This window comes from Chelonoidis abingdonii, chromosome 6 (genome assembly GCF_003597395.2).
Source record: "Chelonoidis abingdonii isolate Lonesome George chromosome 6, CheloAbing_2.0, whole genome shotgun sequence".
Classification (NCBI taxonomy): domain Eukaryota; kingdom Metazoa; phylum Chordata; order Testudines; family Testudinidae; genus Chelonoidis; species Chelonoidis abingdonii.
In genome coordinates this window covers 106,676,451-106,702,778 of record NC_133774.1, presented here as the reverse complement: position 1 = coordinate 106,702,778, position 26,328 = coordinate 106,676,451, and the positions used below count along the sequence as shown (strand labels likewise).

At 39.0% G+C, this 26,328-nt stretch overlaps 1 protein-coding gene across 7 annotated transcripts in view; it reads left to right on the top strand.

Annotated features, from left to right (window-relative positions):
• The window catches only part of DENND4C (DENN domain containing 4C), a 134,045-nt gene that overhangs the window by 78,987 nt on the left and 28,730 nt on the right, over positions 1-26,328 (top strand). For 5 of the 7 annotated variants that reach the window (XM_075067309.1, XM_075067305.1, XM_075067306.1 and 2 more), the window contains 10 exons: positions 605-781; positions 2,361-2,470; positions 5,207-5,382; positions 6,586-6,768; positions 8,463-8,652; positions 9,525-9,770; positions 12,395-12,512; positions 14,746-14,899; positions 17,735-17,799; positions 18,130-23,528. In XM_075067309.1, coding sequence (XP_074923410.1) covers positions 605-781; positions 2,361-2,470; positions 5,207-5,382; positions 6,586-6,768; positions 8,463-8,652; positions 9,525-9,770; positions 12,395-12,512; positions 14,746-14,899; positions 17,735-17,799; positions 18,130-18,266 — 1,556 coding nt within the window. In that variant the 3' untranslated portion in view covers positions 18,267-23,528. Of the gene's footprint in view, positions 1-600; positions 782-2,360; positions 2,471-5,206; positions 5,383-6,585; positions 6,769-8,462; positions 8,827-9,524; positions 9,771-12,394; positions 12,513-14,745; positions 14,900-17,734; positions 17,800-18,129; positions 23,529-26,328 lie in introns of those variants that run through there. The other 2 variants (XM_032797541.2, XR_012656156.1) reach the window with 2 other exon arrangements.

Genomic DNA, 26,328 nt, shown 5'->3' with positions numbered 1-26,328 from the left:
CTTCCCTATATCCAAAACTGTAACTTTTGCTTTTTTTGTTTTTTCTACCATTCTCCTCTGTCCCCCTCCAATCTATCCAAAATGCAATTACACAAATAATCATCTTCTCCGGCTGTTCTAATTGTGTCACTCTACTCTTTAGATCTTCATGTCCAAGGCCCTTCAGACTCTTACCCTCACCTATGTCTGTGCTTTCCTTTACTTCAACTACATTCCTTTCTTTTTCTCCTGCTTTTGCTCTTTGTACTCCCCATTTTTAGTCTCCTCGCCTTGCACTTTGCACCTGTTTTTTCTCACTGATCCTGCACCTGGAAACCATCAATGTTCTGTTTTGTAAAGAACATTCTCCTCCTTCAAATCCGTTCTTAAAACTCTCTTCTGTCAGCTTTCCTTACCACCGGTAGTCTGCAGTGTCCTTCCTTCCATGAGCTCTTGGCCAATGTGTTTTCTTGCCAGTCTGAGACGTAATCTGTTTTGTAAAGACACTGTAAACCTATAGTGCTGCATGAATTACATTTAATAATAATTAAATGTCAAAGAAATACATGTAGTTCTGAAAATACTGGAAAAAATGTTAAGTTCCTTCTTTTTGAATTAAAGGTAGAAACCCATCGACCAGACTTCACCTTTACTCCTGGTTTTGAAGATCATATTTTAGGAGACAGTCTGTCACCAAAACCAGGAATCCCCGGGTTGGTAACCAGTGAACTCACACAAAGTACTACTAGTCTTGGCAGCAGCAACAGCAGTGGAGATGTAGGGAAACAGCACTACACAACAGGTTTGAATTTTTCCTTCCTAATTCACTATTTTGGAACATAATGAAAAGGGTGAGCTGCTGTTCATCAGTACAAGAGTGAAGTGGCTCAATGCAATGGGATCAGTAGCACTATCATACAAAAGAATTAATCTGCAAATATGAGTTGATACACTTTGGAAAGACTAATAGCCTTCTCTTGTAAGTACAACATAGTGAATACATCTCTTTGTTATGTAGAACAAAATATGTTCATAGTGCTTTGTATAAGATGGTCAGCTGTAACAGGATTTCCTGAGTCTGGAGAGCCTGGAAGATATTACATCTTTTCTTTTTTGTCTAATTCTTATAGCTACGCTGAACCTACTTATTCATATAAAACCAGCATTCTATACATGAGTATCCCCAGAATGTTAATATTAATAAATAAAAAATGAGCAGCCAGGTTTTTTTTAAAGTGCTTTCATTTAGCTATCTAAATGATGTGGCCAGATCGTCAAAAGTGCTCAGCACCATTTTGAATAATAGGAGCTGCTGGGTGCTGAGTTGTTGTGAAACTCTGAAGTGGCTAATGTGTACGTTGTTGGTGTCATCTTCTCAGTTCTAAAACTGAATGAACCTTGATATCCTCAGTGATCAGGATTACAAACCACTCTGGCCCAGGACTGGAAGGGGCTAATGGTCTATCCTGCATATGGGAACTTAAATTAGCCCCATTCTGCAACATCTACTAGAAATGTTAAGTCTGGAGGAAGGGCATTCCACGTACTTTTCATCAGGAGGGAATATTATATAAGGGAGAAGAGTCAGGTTTGGAGGGTGGCTGCCCTAACCAGGGGAACGCACATGCCTAGGGGGAGAGAGGTTGCAGACCTAAGGATTGGACCTTGCAGATGAGGGACTTCCCTGGGCAAGGAAAGGCTCAGTCAAGACTGCCTGCTGTGAGTAACAGAAGTTGACCAGGACTCTGAACAAATGGGACTAATGGGGTTTTCCTATCTGGAACTGCTCCCAGCCTATACTCCACTTGAGCAGCAGGATTTTGATGGTTTTGCTAGGGGTTTTTTGGTTGACTAAAGAAGTTGACACCCCTCTCCCTCCAACGCTTAGTATCTCCCTCCAACCACAGGCTTATCCTAGTTTTTGCTTCAGCCATGGCCAGTGAGCACCTGATGTGACACTTGCACCCCTAGATTGATGTTTCTTCTCATTGGTTTCCTTTTCTTGTTCTTTTTGTGGCTATATCAATATTCAAGAGCTGTAGGCATTGTACAATAACAAATACTTGGACAATTCTTTTTGCTCTTAGGAATGATATGTCTAAGAGATTTCACCAATCACTTTTCCTCTCCCCCCCCAATTTCCTTGTTTCTTCCTTTATTAATGAAGCACAAAAACTACTTAGAAATGCTGATGGCAAATACAGGACTCTATTGTGATGTTTACATACCAATATTGCTGCTATAAACTGATACAGAACCTTGGAACTAATTCGTCTGTAGTCTTGGCAATGTCACTTTTTTTCTGTGTTAGTGAAACTATCCATTTGAAGAAAAATAAACTACACTTACTTTGGATAAAGAATCTAACTACTCCAATACAGGTGAGGTTTCGTTCCCAAGAAGTATGAAAGGTCTGGATTCTGAGAAGTCAGAACATGGTTCCTCCCACAATACCAGTTTGTCCAGCATCTTCCAGAACTGTGCAATGGAGGTAAAATGATGTCTAAGTTTTTATTTAAAAAAATATTTTGGTATAAAGAAACACACTCAGTATATGGGCTTCTTATAGTCTCATGGTGCAAAATGCCCTTTCATTCTGTTAACTTCATTAGGAGGAGTTCAACACCTTCAGAGTCAAATCCTACAATAATTTTAAATACAAATGAATTTAAATAAATGGGGGAGAGACAACCAATTTCCTTCAGAATCATTCTTCTTTGATAACTACTTCTTACTAAGGCCATGTCTACTCTTACACTGCTTTGATTGATGCAGCAAGGGTTGATTTAGCAGGTCTGGTGAAGACCCGCTAAATCAATGGCAAGTGCTCTTCAGTTGACTCCAGTACTCCATGGAAGCAGGAAGAGTAAAGTAAGTTGAAGGGAGAGTGACTCCTGTTGATGCAGCACGGTGTAGACACCGTAGTAAGTCGACCTACGCTGTGTTGACTCCAGTTATGTTGTTCACATAGCTGGAGTAGCGTAACTTAGGTTGACTTACCGAGGTAGTGTAGACAAGGCCTAATGGGAAACTGAATTAGCGTGCTGCCTTCAGCATCTCCCATCGCTGCCTGTTGGTGCCTTTTAACCTTTTGTTTGGTGTCTGCATGACTAACACAAACAGCTTTGCCTCATGATAGCAGTTCTTGTAGCTCTTTCAATTCAGGTATCCAGGACCCAAACAGTCTCTCTTTTAAACAACTGTTTGATCTCCTGGAGGATTGAGGAGCCTATCTAACTGTTGCACAACATAGTGTGATTGAAAAATGAAGGATAATAAAAGAAATTCCTTACTACAGACTTTGAAGTGCAACCCATTGTGTTCAAAGAGCTAAGGGTTAATGTTTCTTTCACCTGTAAAGGGTTAACAAAGGCAACCAAACACCTGACCAGAGGACCAATCAGGAAACCGGATTTTTAAAAGCTGAGGGAGGGAATGTTTGGGTCTGTGTCTTTGTCTGGCTCTCAGCTATGAGAGGGATTTCTTAGCTACTGCAAGCTCATCTAATCTGCCAGTTTCAAAGTTCGTAAGTACAAAGGTAGAAAAAACAATAGGCCTGTTTATTGTTTTTTTTTTTGTATTACATTGTGTGTAGTTGCATGGAATGTGTAAAATATGTATCTCTTTTTTTGAATTCAAGGCGATTTATTCATATTTTTCTTTTAAGCAATAGCCCTGTGTATTGTCAACTTGAGGCAGAGATCATGTTATGTGTTTTTTTTTTCTTTTTTTTTTATAATAAAGCCTTTCTTTTTGAAGATTGTTTGAGTTTTGTCTCTCTGGGTAGGCCTAAGAAACGAAAGGAGCGAAAGTTCTCTTATGTGTTAGATCTACGGAGGGTGAATCTCTGCACACCAGGGAATTGTGGGAGGAGAAGCTAAGGGGGAGAGAGAGAGAATCCTTGTTCAGTTTCCTTGTATTTGGGGTTTGTCTCTTTGTGCGAAGAGAGGAGACATGCTTCCTTGGGTATGTTGATGTAAAGAGGTTGCATCAGTAAAGCTCGCAGGTCTAGCCCGAGAGAAGTCTGGGTGGGAGAAGAGGGCCAAGGGAAGTGGTTATTTCCCTTGTTTTGCTCGGGCATGGAGTCTTGGGGTTCCCCAGGGAAGGGTTTGGGAGCCAGAGTTGAGGCGCAAAACACTGGCGAATTTTGGATGGTGGCAGCGATATCAGATCTAAGCTGGTAATTAAGCTTAGAGGGTTTCATGCAGGCACCCAGATTTCTGGATGCTAAGGTCCAGATTTGGGAAAGATGCTTATGATAGGCTCCTATCTAACTGTTGCACAACATAGTGTGATTGAAAAATGAAGGATTGTAAAAGAAAATCCTTACTACAGACTTTGAAGTGCAACCCATTGTGTTCAAAGAATGAAACTCCAAGAAAATGGGAGTCATAGAAAATAGACTTGAAAAGAATAGAGGTCATATAGTCTGCCCTCCCCCCCGACAGTGCAGAATTATTTCCCTACACTGTGTTCTTCTCCACTACTTGACTCTTTTAAAACTGGACCACACCAAGTCCTGGGACTTCCACCAGTGAAAACTTGCTTCAACCAGCCAAGGAAAAAAGAGCAAAATATATCTCTCTCACATTACTATCTGAATGTAACCCAGATCTTTCCTGATCACAGCTAGAACTACAAAACTTAACATTACTGGCATCAAGCTATGTTTCAACATCCAGCTCCATGTGTGGAATTTGTTTTACATATAATTCTTCAGAGTTATATCTCATGGTAGAAAAGGTAAAAGGAGTAAGTATGTGTATTTGAACCCCTTCCTGCCTTGTGATGGAGATTGAGAAAAGCTGCAGATTTCTTCAATGTTCCTCCACACATCCATGTTTTCAATGTGTGAAGCTTTTACAAAGTGTCCTTATTTGTAAAGGCCTAGTAAAAACAGGAACCTACAGATTTATAATAAACACGTTAGAGGCATTTTGTCAGTGTTAATGTTGTCAGAGCTGTTTTTCTTTATTTAGCACTTATAGTGCTTTTAATAGATCTCAAATCACTTGACAAAATGGATGAATGTTGTTCCCATTTTACAGATAGACAGTAATCCACAAAAAGGCTAACCAAGTGGCCTTTAGCATAACAAGTAAGTGGCAGGGCTGAGAATAGAATCCAGATCTTCAGACTGTCATTCTGATGCCAAATCTGCTGGGCCACATGTGCGCTACACCTATAAAACTGCGTGACAAAGGCTAATATTCATTCTCTGTTGTAGGTCTTGATGTCAAGCTGTTCTCAGTGCAGAGTTTGTGGAGCATTGGTTTATGATGAAGAAATTATGGCTGGATGGGCTGCAGATGACTCTAACTTAAACACCACATGTCCATTTTGTAAAAATACCTTCTTACCTCTTCTTAATGTGGAGTTTAAAGACTTGCGTGGATCTGCGAGGTTAGTGGGTTTGCCAAGAGTTTTACCTTTCCCACTTTACACAACTTCAAAATTGGTGTTTGTATTATAAAATTATTCATATTCAGACATGTTAAGGCTCTTTAGGGGAAAGAACAAAACAAAGACACTTATTACCATGTGCAGCTGGGACACATCACTAGCAGTTTCCTTGTTTGTACAATCGTGATTGGGATAAAGCATACTAAAAATATTGTAAGCCATTAAAGATTATAGTAATTGCAGCTAGAAAGGATTGAACTCTCAGGTTAGTCATTTACACTTGCCAAACATCTCATTTTCTTGAGTGTGTGCCCCATAAATGTAACCATTTGGAAGGCAGAATATCTGTTTTTTTTGTTTTTTTATATCAAGGTTAATGTATGTGCAACTTTTTCAACTAGCTTTTCAAAATGGTTTTATATATAGAGCACTTCGTAAACTTCAACAGGCAAGGTTTTTCCCTCCAAGACTGGTTTAGCAAGAGTCACGTTATTGCAGGATATCAGTTTTAAGTTGGTACAGAGCTTGGCTAATTCACAGGACCATGAGACCCATAGCCCAGAGAGCCTTTTTATGTATAGCCCTTCCAACAACTTTGTATTCTACCATATTAAACTGAATGGTGAAGACAGATGACAAAAATCTCACAATCTGACCATAATTTTAAAATGATCTCACATAGCACATGTCGTCATTAGTGGTATGAACTAGCTATAAGCTACCTATTCCTTACGACTTAAGTAAGCCTGGGAGAGCCAGAGTATCTATAAAGCTTATACATAAAAGATCACTAGGAAAACGATGATATTTGTGTTGCATCTTTAATTATACACGGTCTTGAGGTAGCAAATCTTATTGTGAAATAACAAAATATTGTTTAAAGTGGTTACTTACCCAAACCAAAGTGGACTTTTTTTTTAAACTCTGCAAATGGCAGAATAGGGTAGTGTGTGGACTAACTTCACATGTTTGGTGTTTTCTCTCTCTATTTGTAGTAATGAGAGGGGGATGTCAGTTGCATTCTGGAGCTCAGTGCAGATCTTACTGTTGTGATTTTGGAAGAGGGTTTATGTACAGTGCTTCTTTTTTCTTTTGTACTCTTGTAATTTGATTTTCCAAATATTTACAGTCACTTTTTAAAAAACATACATAAACTTGTGTTTAATGCCTCCCCCCCTCTCTCTCGGTCATGTCATTGTTTAGCTTTTTTCTGAAACCAAGTACATCTGGAGATAGTTTACATAGTGGAAACATTCCATTAACCGCTGATCCTCTGGAGCAGAAACCTGTGTCCAATCCTGCTGTTGCTGATTTGATCAGTTTTTCAGATCACCTAAAGCCCAACCAGACCATACCTGAAGAAACCAGCTCTGCAACTGGGCAAAGGTAGAGGGGAGAAAGGGGAAAACAGTTCTTAGTTTCTAAACAAAATAGTTTGTGATGGTACTATTAGAAATTACTAGCACTTTCAATATTGTGTCTCTTATTGAAAAGTGAAAATTTAGCATACTGTTGTCCCACTGTATATTAAACGCTAGTGTGCCAAATATGATATAGAAAAGTCATTCTTACTATTATCATTGGTTCGTCTTCCCTCACTTTTTGCACCTTGTAAATATACTTATTAGACAATTGCTTTAAGTTCATCTTTATGAATTAGTGCCTTAAAAGCAGTCTGCCTGTAGAACTGCAGTTGAATCTGATAATTCAGTTATACGTGAACTTGGAGCAATTTCCTATGAATTTTTAACGTGTATTTTTAAAGTTATTTTAAGCATGCACTTTTCCTGTATATGGAATTAATACAGTTTATTATATTATGGAAATAATCAATTTGTTCAGAATCATCTCTTTAAGGTAAGAGGTTTTGGAGTGCTTAGCATAAGCAGTTCTATAATGTGCAATATTAACACTATATTGTAGAAAAGCTATTTCTCTTTTGTGGCAGTTTGTGATGAACCATGAGAATCAATAGCCCTACGTTGAGTAGAGTATGTGTAGAACTGGTTTAAAAAAAAGCAGATTTTTTTTCTTTTTTGGGGGTAGTGGTGGTGGTTGAGTTTTCAACAATTTTTTTATCAAACTCAAATTTAATGAAAACTTTAAAATTTTACTTTTGGAAAATTTGAGTAACTCCAATTATGCCCTTCTGAGTGAGACTCTTAAGGTGTGAATATGACATTTTATTGTATAATATTAGTTGATCTTATGTTCAAAGATTTAAACTGGTTTATCATCTTACATTAGTGTCTCTTAACTCTATCACAAATGTCTCAGTGGAGCCAAACAGATAATTTGCAACTAAAATTTCATCCCATGAATTTAACCCTTCTCCTGCTGCAAAATATGCGGAAGAAGACTGATTTTAATAATTAATTTTGTTATAAAGTAACCGAAATTTTAAAGATTAATTCAACTGTGTGCAGTGCATTGATTGCAAATAGTTCTGAGAGTATTCATTGTGTGCCTTTTTCTGAATGAGCTGCACTGCTTAGTTATGTCTGGTCAGCTGAGTCACACAGTATTGCTTCAATTCCCTTGCAGCAAGAGTGTGGGAGCACTTCCAGCAAGAAATTAAAATTAAAGATTTTAGCGAATGTTTATGCTTGTCATTTATAAATTTGCTTTCTGTGAACACTTGTGCATAAAACTCAATTGCATGACCATTCAGAGAAAGCAAACACAAGGAAAGGTGATGTAAAATGTGAGCATGACCAAAATAAATTAATCTGAAATGGTAAGTAGGTATTGATAGAAAATACCGTGAAGTTCTTGTCCAACTTTGTTTCTAAGCAAGGTGGCTGCACTAGAGTCATAGGCTCCATAATGGCAGGTTTTAGTTGTAAACTTTCAAGTGCTTTTCACAGTTGATATGGAAATGTTCTTTTAAAATGTGACCTTTTTTTATGTTGTGCTGAGTTTTTCTGTGAAATAAGGTAATGCCAACCCAATGACTGAGGCTTTCCTTTCAATAGAAAACTATTTGGTACATCTGTGTGAGTCTTTCTCTGGTTACTATCTGTCAGTAGGCATTGCTGAGTAGCAATATGTTAACATGGTCTTTTCTGAAACCCAAATAGTGATGTGCCAGAAGAACAGAGTGAGGGCCCCAGGGCTATGAAGACGTCTGTCATCAATTCATCAAAACGAGGAGCATCTTTGACTCGGAGCCACAGTGTCGGAGGCCCTTTGCAAAATATTGATCTCTCACACAGACCATCTCATGGGATTTCAACAGTTAGTCTTCCAAATAGCTTGCAAGAAGTTGTGGTAGGTTGCAAATAAGATGTTTGATATTAAGTGAATCTAACCCAGTGCTGATGAATTCTGCCTGAACAACATCCTGAGAGATCTACTGCTGCTTGCCATTCTTGAATGCTTCGAGCACTAGAGTAAAAGAGTAAGAGTAAAATATTTTACTCTAAGTGTGTCTTGATATCTTAGGTCTTTCCATGGTTCAGTTGCTCTGACGTGGTTGAAGGATTCACTTTCCTGAATACATTTTAAGTAGTGCTTCTTGATTTGAAATTCTTCCTCTGGAAATACAGACTTTTCCTTAACCTTTCTAAAGGGATCAGAAATTTATAAACAAGTGACCAGCATTCTGGAATTGACCATCTAATAATAACAAATAGCATATTATTCCAAGAACTATATGCAAGTCATTCCCTTCATGTACCGTCTGTCCTCCCCACCAAAAAATGGTTCAGATGGTATCTCCTGTTGGGAGAGAAGGGGGCAGGAGAATGGAGTTCATTACAGTAAGTACTTCCATGTTAAACAAGGATGTCTCTCCTTCTGATGGACTTAGAGTGGGTGCTGTTCAATGATGAAGTTTGTTTTCCATTTAAGCTGTCTCCTGATGGACTTGCATTATAATGTATTGCAACGTTGTTTTTAATCTTCTGTAGAGCAATTATTTTAACAAGCTCTGTTTTTGTGAGGAAGGAGAAGGAAAAGTTCAGAAATCAAAACCGACAGCCCCGGTATATCTGTTGTGCATTCATTAGCTCCAAAGACTTCGAAATGTTAGTTCTGCAGCAGTGCAATTAAGATTGCTATAGGAAATGAGCCTCAAAAGTATTTCTGGGGGCTGAAAATCTTTGACTTTGTAAAGTAACAAATTGCTGCTGTTCTTTCAGGATCCTTTAGGGAAAAGGCCCAATCCTCTCCCTCTGTCTGTGCCCTACTTGAGCCCTCTGGTGCTACGTAAAGAGCTTGAATCCTTGTTAGAGAATGAAGGGGAACAAGTGATTCACACATCCACATTTATCAACCAACATCCCATCATTTTCTGGAACCTAGTTTGGTATTTCCGGCGCTTGGATCTACCTAGCAACTTGCCAGGACTCATTTTGACATCAGAACACTGTAATGACGGGGTCCAGGTAGGTGCCTTGAGAGTAATTGGTCATCCACAAACATTGCAACATATTGAATTATGTTTGTTTATAGAAAATGTCAGGAAAACCTTCCTTGACAAAAAAAAAATCTAGATTATTTTAAACTATTAATACCAAATCATACATTTCTACTTCTAATATTGGTAATAAGATTCCTTTTACAAGATTCCTGTCTTGAATAATGATGAGTGAAAAGAGCACTTGACTGCTGGTCAAACTGTTCTCTAGCATGGCATCTGATGGGTTTTTCCCCATCCATCCTCCTTTTGGGGTGCTTCCTGGGACTGGGGTATTACTGCGCCCGCCTGGCCCACTAGCCTGACCTCCCTTTACACTGTATTGCTGAGGCAAGCCAGCCAAGCCCCCCCTCAAGTTTCAGACTGCACTTAACCAGCACACATAAGGGTAGGAGTGCACTGAGTTGCAGCTATTCATACAGATGCTGAGATCAGCTCTGCATGGGAAGGCTCAGCTAAGGAACTGCCCAGTACTCAAGTGGACACTCCACTCTGGAGTGTAAACCCAAAATTGTACCGTCTTGCATTGCACAGAGAATTGTACCGCCTAAGCTCATGAAATTCATCCCCTCCCTCAACGTGAAGAGGGATATACGCAGCTTTCTGCCCCAAATTGATTTCCACACAGACTGGTTTTAGACAAAACAAAGCAAGTTTATTAACTACAAAAGATAGATTTTAAGTGATTATAAGATTTAGCAAACAGAACAAAGCAGATTACCTAGCAAATGAAACAAACACACAATCTAAGCTTAATATACTAAAGAAACTGTCTGTAAGTAGCAAATTCTCACCCTAAATGTTGTTGTAGGCAGATTGCAGAGATTCTTGAAGGCAAGCAGTATTTGCTTGCAGCTTAAAACTCAAGATATTCTTTTCACAGGCCAGACAACCCTCTTGCCTGCGATCAGTCCTTCTCCCCTAGTCCAGTCTTTTTGTTCTCAAGTGTTTCCAGGAGTCTCCTTTCTTGGATGGGGAGTCAATGAAGAACGAACCATGATGATGACACTCCTCTGCCTTAAATAGATTTTGCATATGACGGGAATCTTTTGTCTCCCAGTGTGATTCCTACCCCCAGTCAGTGGAAAAACACTATCATCATGGAGTCCAATACCAGGTGATTTGATCACATGTTCCTGGAGCCATAACTCAAAGGCTATTTGCAGCATCCCCAGGAAGGTTTCCCAGGAAGATGGGAGATAACCATCTTGAAAGACCTGTTGTTTTCCCTAGTGGTCTTTCCCAACCATCCATCCAGACTGATTGCATTCCGTCTAGTGGGCATTCCCCAGGTGTAAACACATTTGTAATAGATGCATAGACAATATTCCTAACTTCAGATATAAAAATTATACATGCATACAAATAGGATAATCATATTCAATAAATCATAACCTTTCCAATGATCTCTTACATGACCCATCTTGCATAAAATACATCTTAGTTATGCCATGATCATGGCTTTATGAAGAATATGGGGTGTAATGCCACTACATCCTTTTATAGATTTTCAAAAGCTACTAAGTGAGATTCTTCTCAATGGCTGCTGATGGTCGGGGGTTAGAAAGAAGCTCCGAGGAATTCTAACTCATGAACAACAGCTTTCAGTTATAACACATCACAGCAAGGTAGATTCCCTACCACACTGTGAAATCTCTTTCAGATATTGGGCTGGAACATCAAAATAAATCTGCTTATGTTCATGAAAAGTATGAGTCACTGTGATGCTTTTCCCCTCTCCCCCAATACCATTAACTTTTCTAAATGGGAACTTGCTGCTATAAATGTAAAGTTATCAGGGGAAAGCCTACACTGACTCGGAATGAGCTACACAGCTTTCTTGTCCATCTCTCACTTCCGATTCATGCAGCAAGTTCATAGTCATTCAGAAGGCACTTCTAATTTTACAAAAGTTATGAAAAATTGAGCTGTAATTATGAGTTTCATGTGTCTGCACTAACCAACCGACTAGGTGTGTGGTGTTACTAGGGATAATCTGTGTTCTTAATAAATATCTGTGAGCAGCTGCCCTTCCCAACCTGCTGTACAAACAGTCCCACCTGTTACACAAAGTCCAAATGCTTTCCTTTCTTGGAGCTTGGAAACCAACAGAAAGGTAATGTACAACCTTTTACAGCAGGATCACCATCTGCTAGTAGTACCTCGGGCACAAACTAGAAGCAGGGCAAGGACCATCTCTCTCTTTGTTTGCATTTGTACAGTGCGTCGTACACTAGGGCCATGGCCTGCGACTCTGGCTCCTAAGTGTTCATGCAATACAAATAATAATGTGTTTATATCAATACAGCCTGAGTAAATTCCGGTACTGGTGGTTTAGCCTATATCACGCAGGATGGAGTTTTAGCTAAACAAAGAAAAAAGGCCACTCAGAACTGCAGTCCAAACAATGCGCTGTTCAGTTCCTACCAAATGAAACCTGCAGTTTAGCCTCTCCATTTTTGTGTCTCAAAATGAATAGCACAAATCTTTTCGGCAACAGAGATAAGAAATAACAGTTTGGGGCCTGTTATCAAGTTTTTAATCACATGATCCTGTGCTGACCTTTTTAAACTTCGCTTTCCCTCATTCTAGCTTCCGTTGTCATCTCTGTCTCAAGACAGTAAGTTAGTATACATCCAGCTACTGTGGGACAACATCAACCTTCACCAAGAGCCTGGAGAGCCTCTATATATAACTTGGAGAAATCTCAGTAAGTGAAACAAATGTGTGTGAAAGTGTGGGGTGGGGATTGAGAGGTGACACTAAACATGTCTATTTAGTGTGACTTCTTGTGTCACAAGACTTCATGTCTTGTGACTTCTTTATAGATTGTATGCTCTTCACGGCAAGAACTGTCTTCCCCTGTATGTGCAAAGCACCCACTACATTTTGAATGACAATACAATGTAAACAATGCAAAACCTGATATGAAAGCATTTGTTGTCTTCCTCCTTTGTATACAAATTGCCATATTCTTTGCATGTTTATATAGCAGATAGAAAATAGGGGAAGGATTTGATCAGATGGCAGCCTGTACATAAACTTCAGTAAGGGCATGGGTCTGAACTTCCTTGCTGTGTTACTGACATGTCAGTACAGCCATGAAAGGGAAGAACTGCTACAAAGAAAAATCTTTCTAAAATAAAATTTTGCTTTTGTTTAAAAAAAAAAAAAAAAATATAAAAAAAAAATTCCCCTCTCACCCCTATGGGTGGTATGTGTCTTCTTCAACCTCGGGTCCTCTACCAGAGGCCTGGGAGTTTGAGGGTTCTGCGCAGTATCTTAGCTGTTCCTAGCACTGCACTCTTCTGGACAGAGAGCTCTGATGTTGTTCCTGGGATCTGTTGGAGCCACTCACCCAGCTTAGGAGTCACAGCTCCGAGTGCTCCTACCACCCCTGGGACCACTTTGGCCTTCACTTTCCACTTCATATATATACACCACCTTTCTGCATCCTAATTTACCATATGTAGCTATAATGTTTATGCCACTAGCTTCAGTTCACATGGTTTTCCACTACAGCAGCAGAGTTTTGAAACATACATGTGCAGTGTACTATGTACTCTTGTATTACATCAGTCTCAAATAGTTTGTTGTTGCACTGAGCTGTTCTTCTTGTGTTAACTTTAAGAAATGAGCTCAGAGCTGTAAAACACCAAGGAAGAAGAGTTCCTTCCCCAGAGGAGCTTTAAATCTAAGCAAACTGATTGAACCAAAAAATGTAGTAGGAGAACCAGAGGCGGATGATAGTGTCATTTGCTTTGTTTTTGTTTTATTTACTAAGGGGCTGGTGACATCCATATGAAACATGACTGACAACTTGAATCTTCCAATAATGTATCTATAACTTTAATTAGCCCCCCCAATACAAACTCATATGATGTAAACAAGGAACAAAGAGTTTGTTTTAAATGTTTTTGTGCTAAAAAACTGGCCAAATAGTACCATTGAGAGAACCTGCAGTAAATTCAGAAAATATCTGGAAAACAGGAAAATATGTTCACCAAATGCACTGAATCCTGCTTTTATATCCAGGCTATCCCAAACTCATTGGAGTGATCACTGTGTCTGGTGTGACTTTCATCAACAAATGCCCCTTGCTTGCTGCTTACTATGCAACTTTGCTACGTATTGATTCTGTCTGTAATCTAAACTCCACTGCCCCCTTCATGCACTCTTTTTATTAAGTCAGTTCATTGTTATTTTGGAACCACCAGTTCATGCACCAAAAGATTGCGGTAAATGTGTAAATGATGCCTGACTAGATCAGCTGCTGATGGTCATTGTTGCACCATTTCTGTTTCAGCTTCACCATTGCTGCGCTAATGGTAGCATGTAGCCCACATTTTGCAATGGCAGCTTCACTTTTCTTTCTTTACAAACTGGTCTTCAGGGTCGCCTGATGGCATAAATATTACTAACTTTATTTTCTTTAGAATGCACTTAACCTTCGGTTCAATTTGCAGCCAACGAACTAATGCAGCATGGCTGAAACATGGTAGCCTTCAGCCACATGCATCAAACACATCTGATTGTGTGTCTGTTACACCTGGAAACAATCAATATGTTTGAACTCAATATAAATTAACAAGATACTGTAGCACTAAAAAGAACCATTTTTATATCTGTGTCAATATACAAAGATTTTGTTACGAAAATATACATGTCAAAAACTAGAGGCAGTTTGGTCTCTTGTGCTCCCTTGTCAGGACATACTCAAAGAGTGTGTATGCTTTACACAGTTTCTGCCACAGTAAAGGGTGACAATGCCTAGATAGGCAAAGCCATTCCATTGTAGTGGAAACTTCTGCAAGATGGACAAAATGTCTCTGCATGCAAAGACCACATATATCTTGTACTCACTGTACGTTTTATGGGAGGGAGACAGTTTAAGAATTACATCTATTTTTGTATTGGTCTGAAATGCCTCATTCCCCTACCAGATTCAGTGGAGAAGAAATCATCCATAGCTTCAGAAGATCAGCAGGCAACAAGCACTTTAGTGGAGAACATCAAACTGAGCATTCAAAACAACAATGTTGTTGAACCCATCCACCTCCTTCTGCAGAAAGTTAAACCAGACATCAAACGACAAAGGTAAAGGGACAGTGTTTTCTATTATCTTCCCCCACCCTCATACCCAAATCTACACCAGGATCACATACCATTTAAGTGTTGTAACAGCCTCCCATACATACCCCCTCTGAGACTCCCAGATGTTTAGGATCAGATTTTCATATGGGCACTTTGAGATCTGTAAAGATTCTGGCATGTGTAGATCTACTCCTGTGCATGTAGTTGCTTCAGTTATTTGCAAATCAGATAGCTAAACTCCCAGTTGCATACACAAAACCTGATTTTTTTTATCATAAGTGAAGTAAATATGCAGCAAAAGCAGATACAAAACATGTGGAGATCTTGGGCCTCACTGCATAAATGTAGCACATTTACACTTGTCATTGAAACCTTCACATCACAAAGATCTGAAAGCATCCAATGAACTATCTTTACAACCACTGAAGTTCAGCTGCATGCGAGTTGCTGGCTAAGAGGAATCAGCTCTGCATTTTGCACAATAGTTTTGATTAAGGGAGAAAAACTGGCATCTGGAGGCTGAGGAATATTTATTACGTTTATTCCTAGTATTACTTTCAGGTGGTGCCAAAAAAGGATGCTGCCACAGGGGGAACTGGAGAGGGTATTTATGGGGGTGCTGGAGGGGTGTTTGTGTACTGGGAGGGGTACTTGGAGGGGTGTGTGTACTCGGAGAGGATATTTGGGGTTCTGGAGGGAGTACCTATGTCCCATAGGTGTCATTTCCATGGTGCTTCAGGGCTAGAGCACTCACCGGGAGCCAGCTCCCCTTCCAGCATCTCCTGCCCACTGATGGCCCCGCTGATCAACTCTTCCCCACCTCTTCTAGCGCCTCCCAGCTGCTGCAATCAGCTGTTCTGTGGCATGCAGGAGGTGCTGGGAGGGAGAGGGAGGAGTATTCCATACAAGAACATGGTATTAAGAGCACTGAATACCACGCTTCAGTCACGTAATGTGACTCTACTGTGAACTGTAATAGATATGACACTTTGAAAACTACCATTATGTGCAACTACCATTTTTGATTGGAATTGCAAGCACCGCTGTAAGCACCAACACACACAAATAACTATCTAAAGATGAATCTTTAGAGCATGATGCTTTGGGGCACAGACACTTTTTTTTGTTTGTTTGTTTTGGGGAGAGGAGTGGGGCCAAAGTTACTTTTTATTTATATATAAATAAATAAATAAATAAAAGCTGTTGAATGTAGTTTTTATACTATCTAATTATTATAGCAGGAACAGTTCCCTGACAACTCAGTTTGTTCATGGGCAGGAGGAGTGTAATCCCCTGGTCTCTGCTACTTGAAGTCTTTTTCCTTTTCCTGGGGTATTAGCTGTCTCTTGGTAGCTGGGGCGGGGTTTCCCATCTTGTAAAGAGGAATTTTGTGCGCCTGGGTGAGTCTTGCCTGTCTGTGCTTTTCCCACTCTTTCTGTAGCCAGGCTGGCAGTTTCCTTCCTTCGCCTACAAAGGCTACTCAGTACCAAGTGGTGCATGTTCATTTGCACACGCTCACTCTGAGTGCTTGAGAACTTCAGTGACCCTTTCTCTAAGGCAGGAATCTCAAACTCAAATCATTACGAGGGCCATGTGAGGACTAGTACATTGGCCCAAGGGCCGCATCACTGACACCTTTTCATATAAAAAAGCCCACTGCTGTCCCTTACCCCGCCTCCACTCCACCCTTTCCTTGAGGTCCCACCCCTTCCCTGCCCCTACCCCACCTCTTCTCCGCCTCTTCCCCTGAGCCTGCGGCTCCTTGCTTCTCCCCCCTTCCTCCTGGAAAGTGCTAAGCGCTGCCAAAGAGCTGTTTGGCAGTGGGAAGTGCCTGGAGGTAGTCAGAGGGGTGGGGGACATGGCGTGCTGCGGGGGTGGTGGGTGAGGGGAGCTTGATAGCTGTAGGAAATAACTCTGGGGGGATGTGGGGAATTTGGTGGGCCACAGCAAATAATTCCGCGGGCCGGCTGCATGTTTGAGACCCCTGCTCTAAGGAGACCTGGGATAGGTCCAGTCAGCTGCCACCTTTGGGGATGACTCTCAGAGCTTCTTGATTGGCTCTGCTCCTCCGCCTCCTCCTCCCCCCAGATGTAGGCTGTTCCCTTTCTTCATTCAGCCACAATTTAGATTGATTTACAAAGAATGCAGTGACTGTATGAAACCAAGAGGCCAGCTCTGTGTCAGTTTGCCAAAGAGTATTGTACAGATGTCTTTAATTCTGCAAGCCTATCCCATTCTTAAGTGAGTAGTGACTGAAGTACAGAAACTGTGTGTATTTTCAAGGTGTTAAAAAGAGAGTACTTTATTCATTAATACAATCTCTAATTTTTTTATTTATTTTTTTTGTTCCTAGATGCTTACACCTATTTGTTTAATATGTGGATAATTCTATTCCAGTGAAAATTTGATATCCTGAAACTAAACATAGGATCCTAATCTCAAATATCAAAAAATCCATGAGAAATTAAAAAATTTTAAGAATACATTTTGGGTTTTTTTCACTTGCCTTGCAGTTTGTGAACCTTTTGGGGCACGTGTGTCACATTTTCAACCTTTTCTCCACAAGTTTGATGGCTAAAACATTTTTGTTAATGAAAGATGAATTTTTTCATATAGCTCTTGACTCTAGGAGCTGGGCTCAAAGCAGCACACCAAAAACTGCAGGACTCATAAAATTGTGAGTTCACAAGACTGATTAACAAGCCGCTTATAGTACAAATAACAGTGGAAACATAGTTTAAAAAAAGCTGTGTTTATAGGCGATAAACATGCTTTCAGCATTGACTTCTTGAGGGTAGATTGTACTTTCATTGACTCACATTTTAAAATATTTTACAGGAGTTTTTATAGAGAAATCCTTTTCCTGTCTTTGGTGTCGCTTGGGAGAGAGAACATTGATATTGGTAAGTTGAAAATATTGTGAAATATGCATAATGTTTATTTGCACAAATATATTAAAGAGAAGGCTCAGGATAGCTAACTAACTTCAAAAAATTGGCATTAGTTTCAGGGGTTTCTAAGCAGCTGTTCAATTGGCAGACTTCCTTACTTCAGGAGTAACTAATGAATACTAATATAAGTGTTGCTTTTGTGCTTCTCAGTTACCGTTCATTTAAAACAGCTAGATCTTGCAGTGATACATTTTAAAAAGAGTTTATTTTTGTGGAAAATATTTATGGTGTGCCCTTGAAGTCATTTAAGCAGCACTTTCAACTACGCTCTGTTTATTCCAGAGGCCTTTGACAGTGAGTACAGACTTGCATATAAAAGTCTAACAACAGAGGTGCTTGAGAAGATGCAGAAAATAGATGCGCCGCCGAGCAGCAGTGTGGAGTGGTGTAGGAAGTGCTTTGGAGCACCTGTCATATAAAAATGAGGAAAGAGGTGAAGGAACTTCACAAAAACTGAGAATATGTAGATTTGGATTCAAGTTCCTAAAAGAAGACTAAATCCAGCAAGTTATATCCAGATCAAATCTCTCTTTGGGGCGAGTTCTGATTTTTGATCTTTGTCATCTCATGAAATAGTGTAAAGTGCTATAAAATACCTTAAAACTTCTTAATGCCAAGGATATTCAGATCTTGAATGGCTTATCTGCCTTAACTTTATTTTTCTGTATATATTTTGTTTCTTCTTGCTTGTCCGCCATCTTCATAATCAAGTAGTTGAGAAGGGAGATGGTGGTTCAATAAACATTTACCTGGTGGCTTTCTTAAGGACCATCAGTGCTGGGATATTTTATAAGTGTATGTTTTGGATTGCCTTTCTAGCCAAGAAGCATGTTAAGTGCACTGGTAAAGAGGGATCTGTTTGTTGCATATGGGTGCAGCATGTGTGTACATATTTATGGAACCCTTGAATTGCAACTTGCAAAGAAGCTATTTTAGACAGGTCACAATACCAAACAATAGCTTTAGTTATTACCTCTCTTTTTGACAGTAGTCCTTGTCTCACTTAATAATCTAAACATCTATTGACTGACAATAACCCTTCCATTTTGGCTATATTATAAAACTTTAGCTTTTCTCTATTCAGTGTCCTGCTACGTGAAATTAGATATAATCTGACTATATTGCTTTGTTCTCCCAAACAATGATGGGCTTCTGCCCTGAGTAGCTAGGAGATGGGTGTCTTTCTGCAAGCTACAGAGATAGTTTAATGAAACCAGGGTGCACAAAGGTTTTGACATAAACAAATATTGACCAGAAATTAAGACCCCCCTCTCAAAAAAAAAAAAAAAAAAAAAAAAAAGTGCCCCTTGGGGTGAACTTGCAGCTTCAGGTACTGTTGCCCCATACCTGGTATCTTTCTAACCTATGGGATAATTATTTTGCATTGTAGGTCCAGATTCAATATTTTTTTTACTATACATATCTTTATATACAACTCTTAAAATTGTGTATGCAGAGAAAAATTGAAGAGTTCAAAGGGACTGGTCTTAAAAGTTAAAACCATGTTTAGCTGATTGCCAGTAGGTGGAAAAACTCACACGCCTACTTGACAATACTTGTCGTCCTCTGCAAGATGAATCTTAGACACTGGTCTGTGACTTAAATGTTTCCATAACTAAATTACGTGGCAACAATTGTGGATAGCTATGCTACTTCTGCTTCAATCAAATGTGCTGAATCAGTACGTGACCATCCCTTACTGAGGAAGTCACTCCTGGAAGAAGCAACTGAGAGAAGGGATTAATGAATTATTAAAACAAAGTGACTTACGCATAGTCTCACTTTCAGCTTGAATGTCATCTGCTCATACTACTCCCATGCCAGAATCTTTATTCATTTTTCACACTTCAGTCATTTTTAAACTCTTTACAGGGGCACTAGGATCTCATTGAAAGTGCCAGTAACTGCCCCCCCCACCCCGAAACAAAGTACTTTTAACATGTTGCTGACATAACATTTGTATAAGATAAGTGTTCCTTCAAAGAAATGGATTTTGCACTATTTGTATCAGAAAATATTTTTGGCATTGTAGGCTGGATGCTCACATTTTTAAAAAAAAAAAACAAAAAACATAGCAATTGGTGATCCTAGGCCATGTTAGTATAGTAAGTTCATTTAGAATTCTCCCTCCATGCAAATATTGGGCATTTTCAATTCTCAAAAGCAAAGAAGCACAAGTACAGTGCAAGAACTTTATCTCAATTCTTCTGTCATTTTTAGCTTTTTGAGTTCATTTGTTTGTTTTGCAGATTTCAGACCAACTCAACAATGAGTATAGAGCTGTTTTTCTTATACTCACCTGTGGAATTGGTGCTTGATTTTCTTCTCTCTGCTCCCCTCCCCACCAATGTAATTAATTGTTCATATTTTAAATGTTAAAATCCCTGTGAAGCATGCTCTTGAATACTTACACTTGCATTATAGTAGTTGCTAATCTAAGTAGGTTTTATACAAATGGCAAAGATTGTACCTAATACTTTACTTTAGTACTGGCTTTAAAAGTACAGCAGCACACAAATTAAATTATCACCTCTCACTGATTGTCCTAAATAATAAGCAGCTAAGCCTTATGGCTCCTTGAAGCAATTTAAATAGCAATTCTCTTTGAGCATCCTAAATATTTAGCAACCTTTATTTTCCCCGGCTGCAGAGGATCTTTATAATATGTTGTTTTGCCTAATGGGTAATAATGAAATAACTGGATTCCATTTTCACCCTCTTAGACATAATTGTAGATGACATTTTTTATCAGTTTGCATTGTTTTAACAGCCCTCTCGTATGTATTGCTGCAAATCTTCAACAATATGACACTGGGCTTGTGTAAACATCCAGAGTAGCTTGTGTGCCATGGTATCTAGCACTAAATGTTTGTTTCCTAAGGCTAATGAGGTAAACAGGATACTTTTGCGATCCTGGATCATTCTTGTAGAAGATTTAATGTCCCTGGATTTACTACATCAGACTGATGCCTCTGCATGTTCTAACATAGTCTCTATTCTGTTGTACTTACCTGTTTCCCAGCTAGTTGAAAGCACGGTGTGAAACTAAATGAAGTCAAGTCAAAAAGCCCACTTACAATTACTTTCCAACTTAAAAAGAACAGGAGAATCCAGGACATGTTGAGGACTGTTATTTTGTTGTAGAGTTTGGGTTATTTTAAACTGCTTGGTTTTTAATTCTAGTTTTTAATAGCTGGTTTAACTAGCTGACTCTAGAATAGATTCCATTATGCAGGAGAAAAAGTGAAAGTCCTCAAGGTGATTATATAATCAAAATATTTCATCTAACATGCAGCTAGATTTCCTCACAAGAACTTGGAGTAAAGCAAATACTGAGAGCTCCTAAGTTGCTGCCTCATCCTGACTACATATCACTTCCTGTTTCTCCTCCTTTGACTTCTTTGTATGAAATATTTAGCTGCAAACATTAGAGATTGTGGCAAGTTGTCCTAGAGCTGGATTTTCAGAGATGAATGCTTACCTAATCTGAATATGCAAACTCCCATGACTGTACTCAGAAAACAGGTATGGCACCTGACTAGACTTGAATGATCGAATACTATAATACTCATATGATCGAAAATCTGACCCAAATGCATGAGGACAATTCCTTAAAACTTTTTCTTTTGCATTTTAAATGGATTTTCCCCCTCCTCGAGGCTCTAAAGAAATTTATAAATGATTCCTTGCAAATTAATAACCTATTAAACTCGGGGGGGAGGGGAAATGAGTAAAATTGGAAGCTGCTTGACTAAAAATTAACATTTTGAACTATATTCCCCCAGTGATCCAAATTACCATACATCCATTGTGTATGAGTGAGCTTCCCCCAGGTGTAATCCAAAGAGAAATCTGAGTTCAGCCCCAGTTCTTTTCTTCGACATAAGCAGGAAAAGAAATGCCTTGTTAACTTGAGAACCCCTGGCATAGAACAGTTCTAGTCTGACATGTAACCAGCAGCCAAGAATGGGATGGAGATGTTTTCCTTGTATACATTTTGGAAACCTAATTTATAATCATAAAGATAATGGTTGCAGATGATTATTGCCTGAAGAACCTGCTGCAGAAAGTCAGGGTCCAAACCAAAATGATCACGTAAGTGGAGCTGGGAGCAACTTGGTTGCAAGCATGCTGAAGTGTATGTATGTGATCGAGTGAACCTGAGAGATATTAAAAGGAGCATATCAGCATAAAACAGATAACTAACAGGAAAATCTCTTTGAATTTACATGGTCTTTAAAATTTTGGATTACTGGTTAACTATATGAAGAGCGCAATGTATTTTGCAATTTTCATCTAATTATAAATGTACCAAATCTGCCTTGTTTCCCTTTACTAAACAAGGGATTTACGTTTTCTGTAAAGTTAAATGGGATCTTTAACTGTTTGAAATCAAGATTCTCAACAGAAAACTTTTATTGAGTGTTCGATGTGCAGAGTGAATAAATTCGAGAACATTACAAAGATTAATTGTAATTATTATAAATGAAAATGCAATAGATTCCAAAAAGTTTGTGTATATAGAACAAAGAGAAAACTTAATTAAAATGTTGTGCAACGTACCATGAAAATAGAACATCTGTGTACAATGCTGATAGCTATAGTCTGTCTTCATTTTTTATATAATACTAGTTGACAATAACATCTTAATTGAAAATTTGTTTTATGTAGAAAATGTATCTCTAAATTATATTCCACTTTCTCAAAAAACTACTAAGTTAGTCTTACTTATAGCTGAATTTCACATGTCAGCTAAACTCTAAATTTACATTGCATTTGTGAATTACTAGACTTTTTCCACCCTAACTGTGAATGATGTTTTTCTGTACTGCCTCAATTTTAGGATATACATGTACCTTAGCTTGAGTTTATTATCTTCATATAAATAACTGCAACATGGGGTATGTTTGCAAAGTGAGTGTTAATTAGACCATAGAAATCTATATTTTTATAACTTTGTTTAAAAATGTTTTAAAAAATATAACTGAGGAATCCAGCCTAAAGTAGAAATTTGTTTTTAAACATTAATCAGTCATCAATTTCTTCAATGCAAATAATTGTATTTCATTAACTGTTGAATCTTTTTATTGAATTAATGATAGCCTTTACAAATTAATTCTTTAACAATTTGAAACCTTCAGGTGCCTTCTGTATATCAGCTTTTCCTTGTGGACCTTTTCAGAAACAACCCCTACCCCCTTGTAAACCGTAAATGCTGACATTGAACAGTTGAGTTGGGTGCAGTTCTGATTTTACTGTGCTGTATTTTGTGATTCATGTTAGAAAGGAAACAGATTGATATTTTTTTCTTTCATTCTGCATCAATCAATGATGCAGATATAAGGGATTATGTTTCCTGTTTTTTACAAGCACACACTGAACTCCTTTTAGGAGCTTAAAAATAAACTGAACGTTAATGAGGATAAAAGGAAGTAGTGTGAATAAATTATCAATTTATTAAATGAGTTGGGAAGTATTCTATTAATGCAATAAAATTTGCACTGGTTTAGAGTCTATTTGTGAACTGTTCAAAAATGACATCCATTTACTGTGCTTTGATCTAACAATTATTTCTCTGTAATGTTTTTGTACATTTGATAATGTTTCTTGGTGCTTTGTTTGTTCTGAATTTTGTATAGCTAAGAAACATCTATTTCTCAAATAAAAATATGTACAACTGCTGTCTGGAACTTCCACTTTTTATTTCTATTTTTGTCATCAAATTGCTTTAACATAGCAATAAACTTAAAATGGTGGGTTCAGCTTGTGTACTGCATACTGACATTTTAAAAAGAAAAAGCAAACACCCTCCTCAGGTAATCCACAGTTTTAGCTAAAATCTTAACTTTGAATTACCCAAATTGTGTGTTATCTTTCCTACAATAGCCCTGACTCCACTTTGTGCAGATGTGTTGTTACTGTATATGGTAACGTTAATGCCTTTATAGATCGGCAGTTTAGCAGATATGTTTGCTGTGGGAACCTGAATTCAGTGGATGTGTGAAATTTCAACCATATAATGACAAGGTAGCCTTAATGCAAATTATGAAAATTTTGTCAGCCCAGGCACACACTAAGGCTGTTGCCTTATTGATGGTCATGGCTTTGTCATAGCAAACAATTGAAGTATTGCTTGAATCAGTACGTCTTGCTTGGGAACTGGAAAGTCAAGTACTTTTATATACAATAAAAATGTTAAATTATTTTACTGGGCTATGCTAGGCATAACAGATCAAGTATTGAAAATTTAGTCTTGTTTACTAGCAGGCTGGCTGGGGTGACAGACAGCATGCTATCTTTCTGGGGAGTGGGAAGAGGCCTCTAAAAAAATCAAAGTTCTTGCCATGGAATTATGGCCCTAAATAGCTCCTGCAGCTTTTAACTATAATATTCTATTCACCCATCAGGAAAGAAAATTACTTGCCCCAGGAAAGAGGGCAAATAGAATTCTGCAACAGCACATAAAATGTACTCCTTGTTTGGAATTTCAGTGTTGGTGGATTTGAGTGAACATTCAGATAAACTCACATGTGAAATTGTGAACCAGTCAATATGGAGCATTATATAAGAAAGGGAGAGGGAAGATTAAGGCTTTATACAAACATTTAGAGGAGGGAGGGAAGAAAATACAATTTAACTGGTGGTGATTCTAAATATGTAGCCCTACAGGAGATCCACTGCCCCCCTCCCTGCACTGGACTATTTGTTGGACATTCAAATAGAGATAGGATTGAGGGGTTATTACCCCATGCAGTCCTATATAACCTCATTGTGCAGCATGAGGTGGTAGAGTGCATGCATAGCTGCCTGGACACTGTCAGAGTTCCCCCCCCACAGACACTCTAAACTCTGGTGTGCAGATGTGGGGACCCACATGAGACCCCCTAAGTTTATATTCTACCATCTTAGGTTAAAACTTCCCCAAGGCACAAATTCCTTTCCTTGTCCTTGGATGGTATTGCTGCCACCACCAAGAGATTTACACAAAAACTTACACCGGGAAGGGTCACTTAGAATCCCTTTCCCTTCAAACCCCTTCACCCCCTTTCCTGGGCAGGCTTGAGAATAATATACCAACCAGTTGCCTTAGCAATATGAGCACAGACCAGGTCCTTTGTCTTCAGGACACTGAAATCAATCAGGTTCTTAAAAGAACTTGATTTATAAAGTGGGGGCGGGGAAGTCACACCTGCAAAGTCAGGATGGACGATAACTTTACAGGGTAATAAAATTGAACACACAGGATTCCCCTCCGGGCTCAGCGTCACAGTTCCAAAAACAGAAATAAAACTACCTCTAGCGTAGTAAAATTCACAAACCAAAACAAAAGATAACCTAACACATTTCCTTGCCCTACTTATAGTTTTCTGTGGTTTTATATGGATTATTCATGGCATATTTCAGGAGATACTATACCTGCTTGGCTTCTTCCTCCATCCATCCAGAGAGGGAACAACAAAAGAGAACAACAAACAAATCCTTCCCGCCAGCTTTGAAAGTATCTTCTTTCCTCCTTGGTCCTTCTGGTCAGGTGCTAACTAGGTTATCTGAACTGCTTAACCCCTTACAGGTAAGGCAATCCAGTACAGCTCCCAAGGAGGGATTTCACGCTACTGCATACATAAAGATTGCTACCCTTCCCCCTATATTCATGACATGCCCCCAAATCAGACAGTGCTGGACAGCCTGTTCCACACTGGCAGTAATTTCTTCCTGGAGCTCTAGGAGAAAACAGTTAAAAGATGCATGCACTTCTAGACATACTACTGATTATGTAAGAACTAACTATTTCCCACATTCCAAGGATGATTTTAACCAGTTGATTCTGGGAAACATTCATGGGCAAGTGCATCAGCCACTGCATTAGAAGCTCCTGAAATGTTATTTCAAAATCAAAATCTTGGGAGAAACTCCACCAAAGAAGTTTCTTGTTATTTTCCTTGACGGTATGAAGCCACTTCAGCACAGCATGGTTGGTCTGCAGGTGGAAACATCATCCCCAAATGTATGAGCATAGCTTCTCCAGAGTGTATACAATAGTGTAACATCCAAGCTTCCTGTAGGCTCTCATCTGCTTCCTGCTCTGCCTGGAACTGTTCCTTTGATGCTGGAGACATCAGTTCCTCACTGGATTGTGGACTTTGGCTTGGTCCCTCTGGAAGCAATGTAGGCAATGGATTTGTTTCTGTTGACTGACCTGCTTTCCGCTGGTGCACTAGGTTGTAGTTCAAGCTCTGGCTGAGCCTCTAACGCAGGTTTAGCTGCTGCTGTCAGTGCTGGTGTCATAGACAGTTAATGGTTAATGCCTCTTTTACCTGTAAAGGGTTAAGAAGTTCACCTAGCCTAGCTAACACCTGACCAGAGGAACCAATGGGGGAACAAGATATTTCAAAAGGAAGGAGGGAAGCTTTTCCTTTGTTTAGAGTTTCAGTTTCAGCCAGAGTGAAAAAGATCAAGGAACCAGCCTCTTATCAGAGTAGT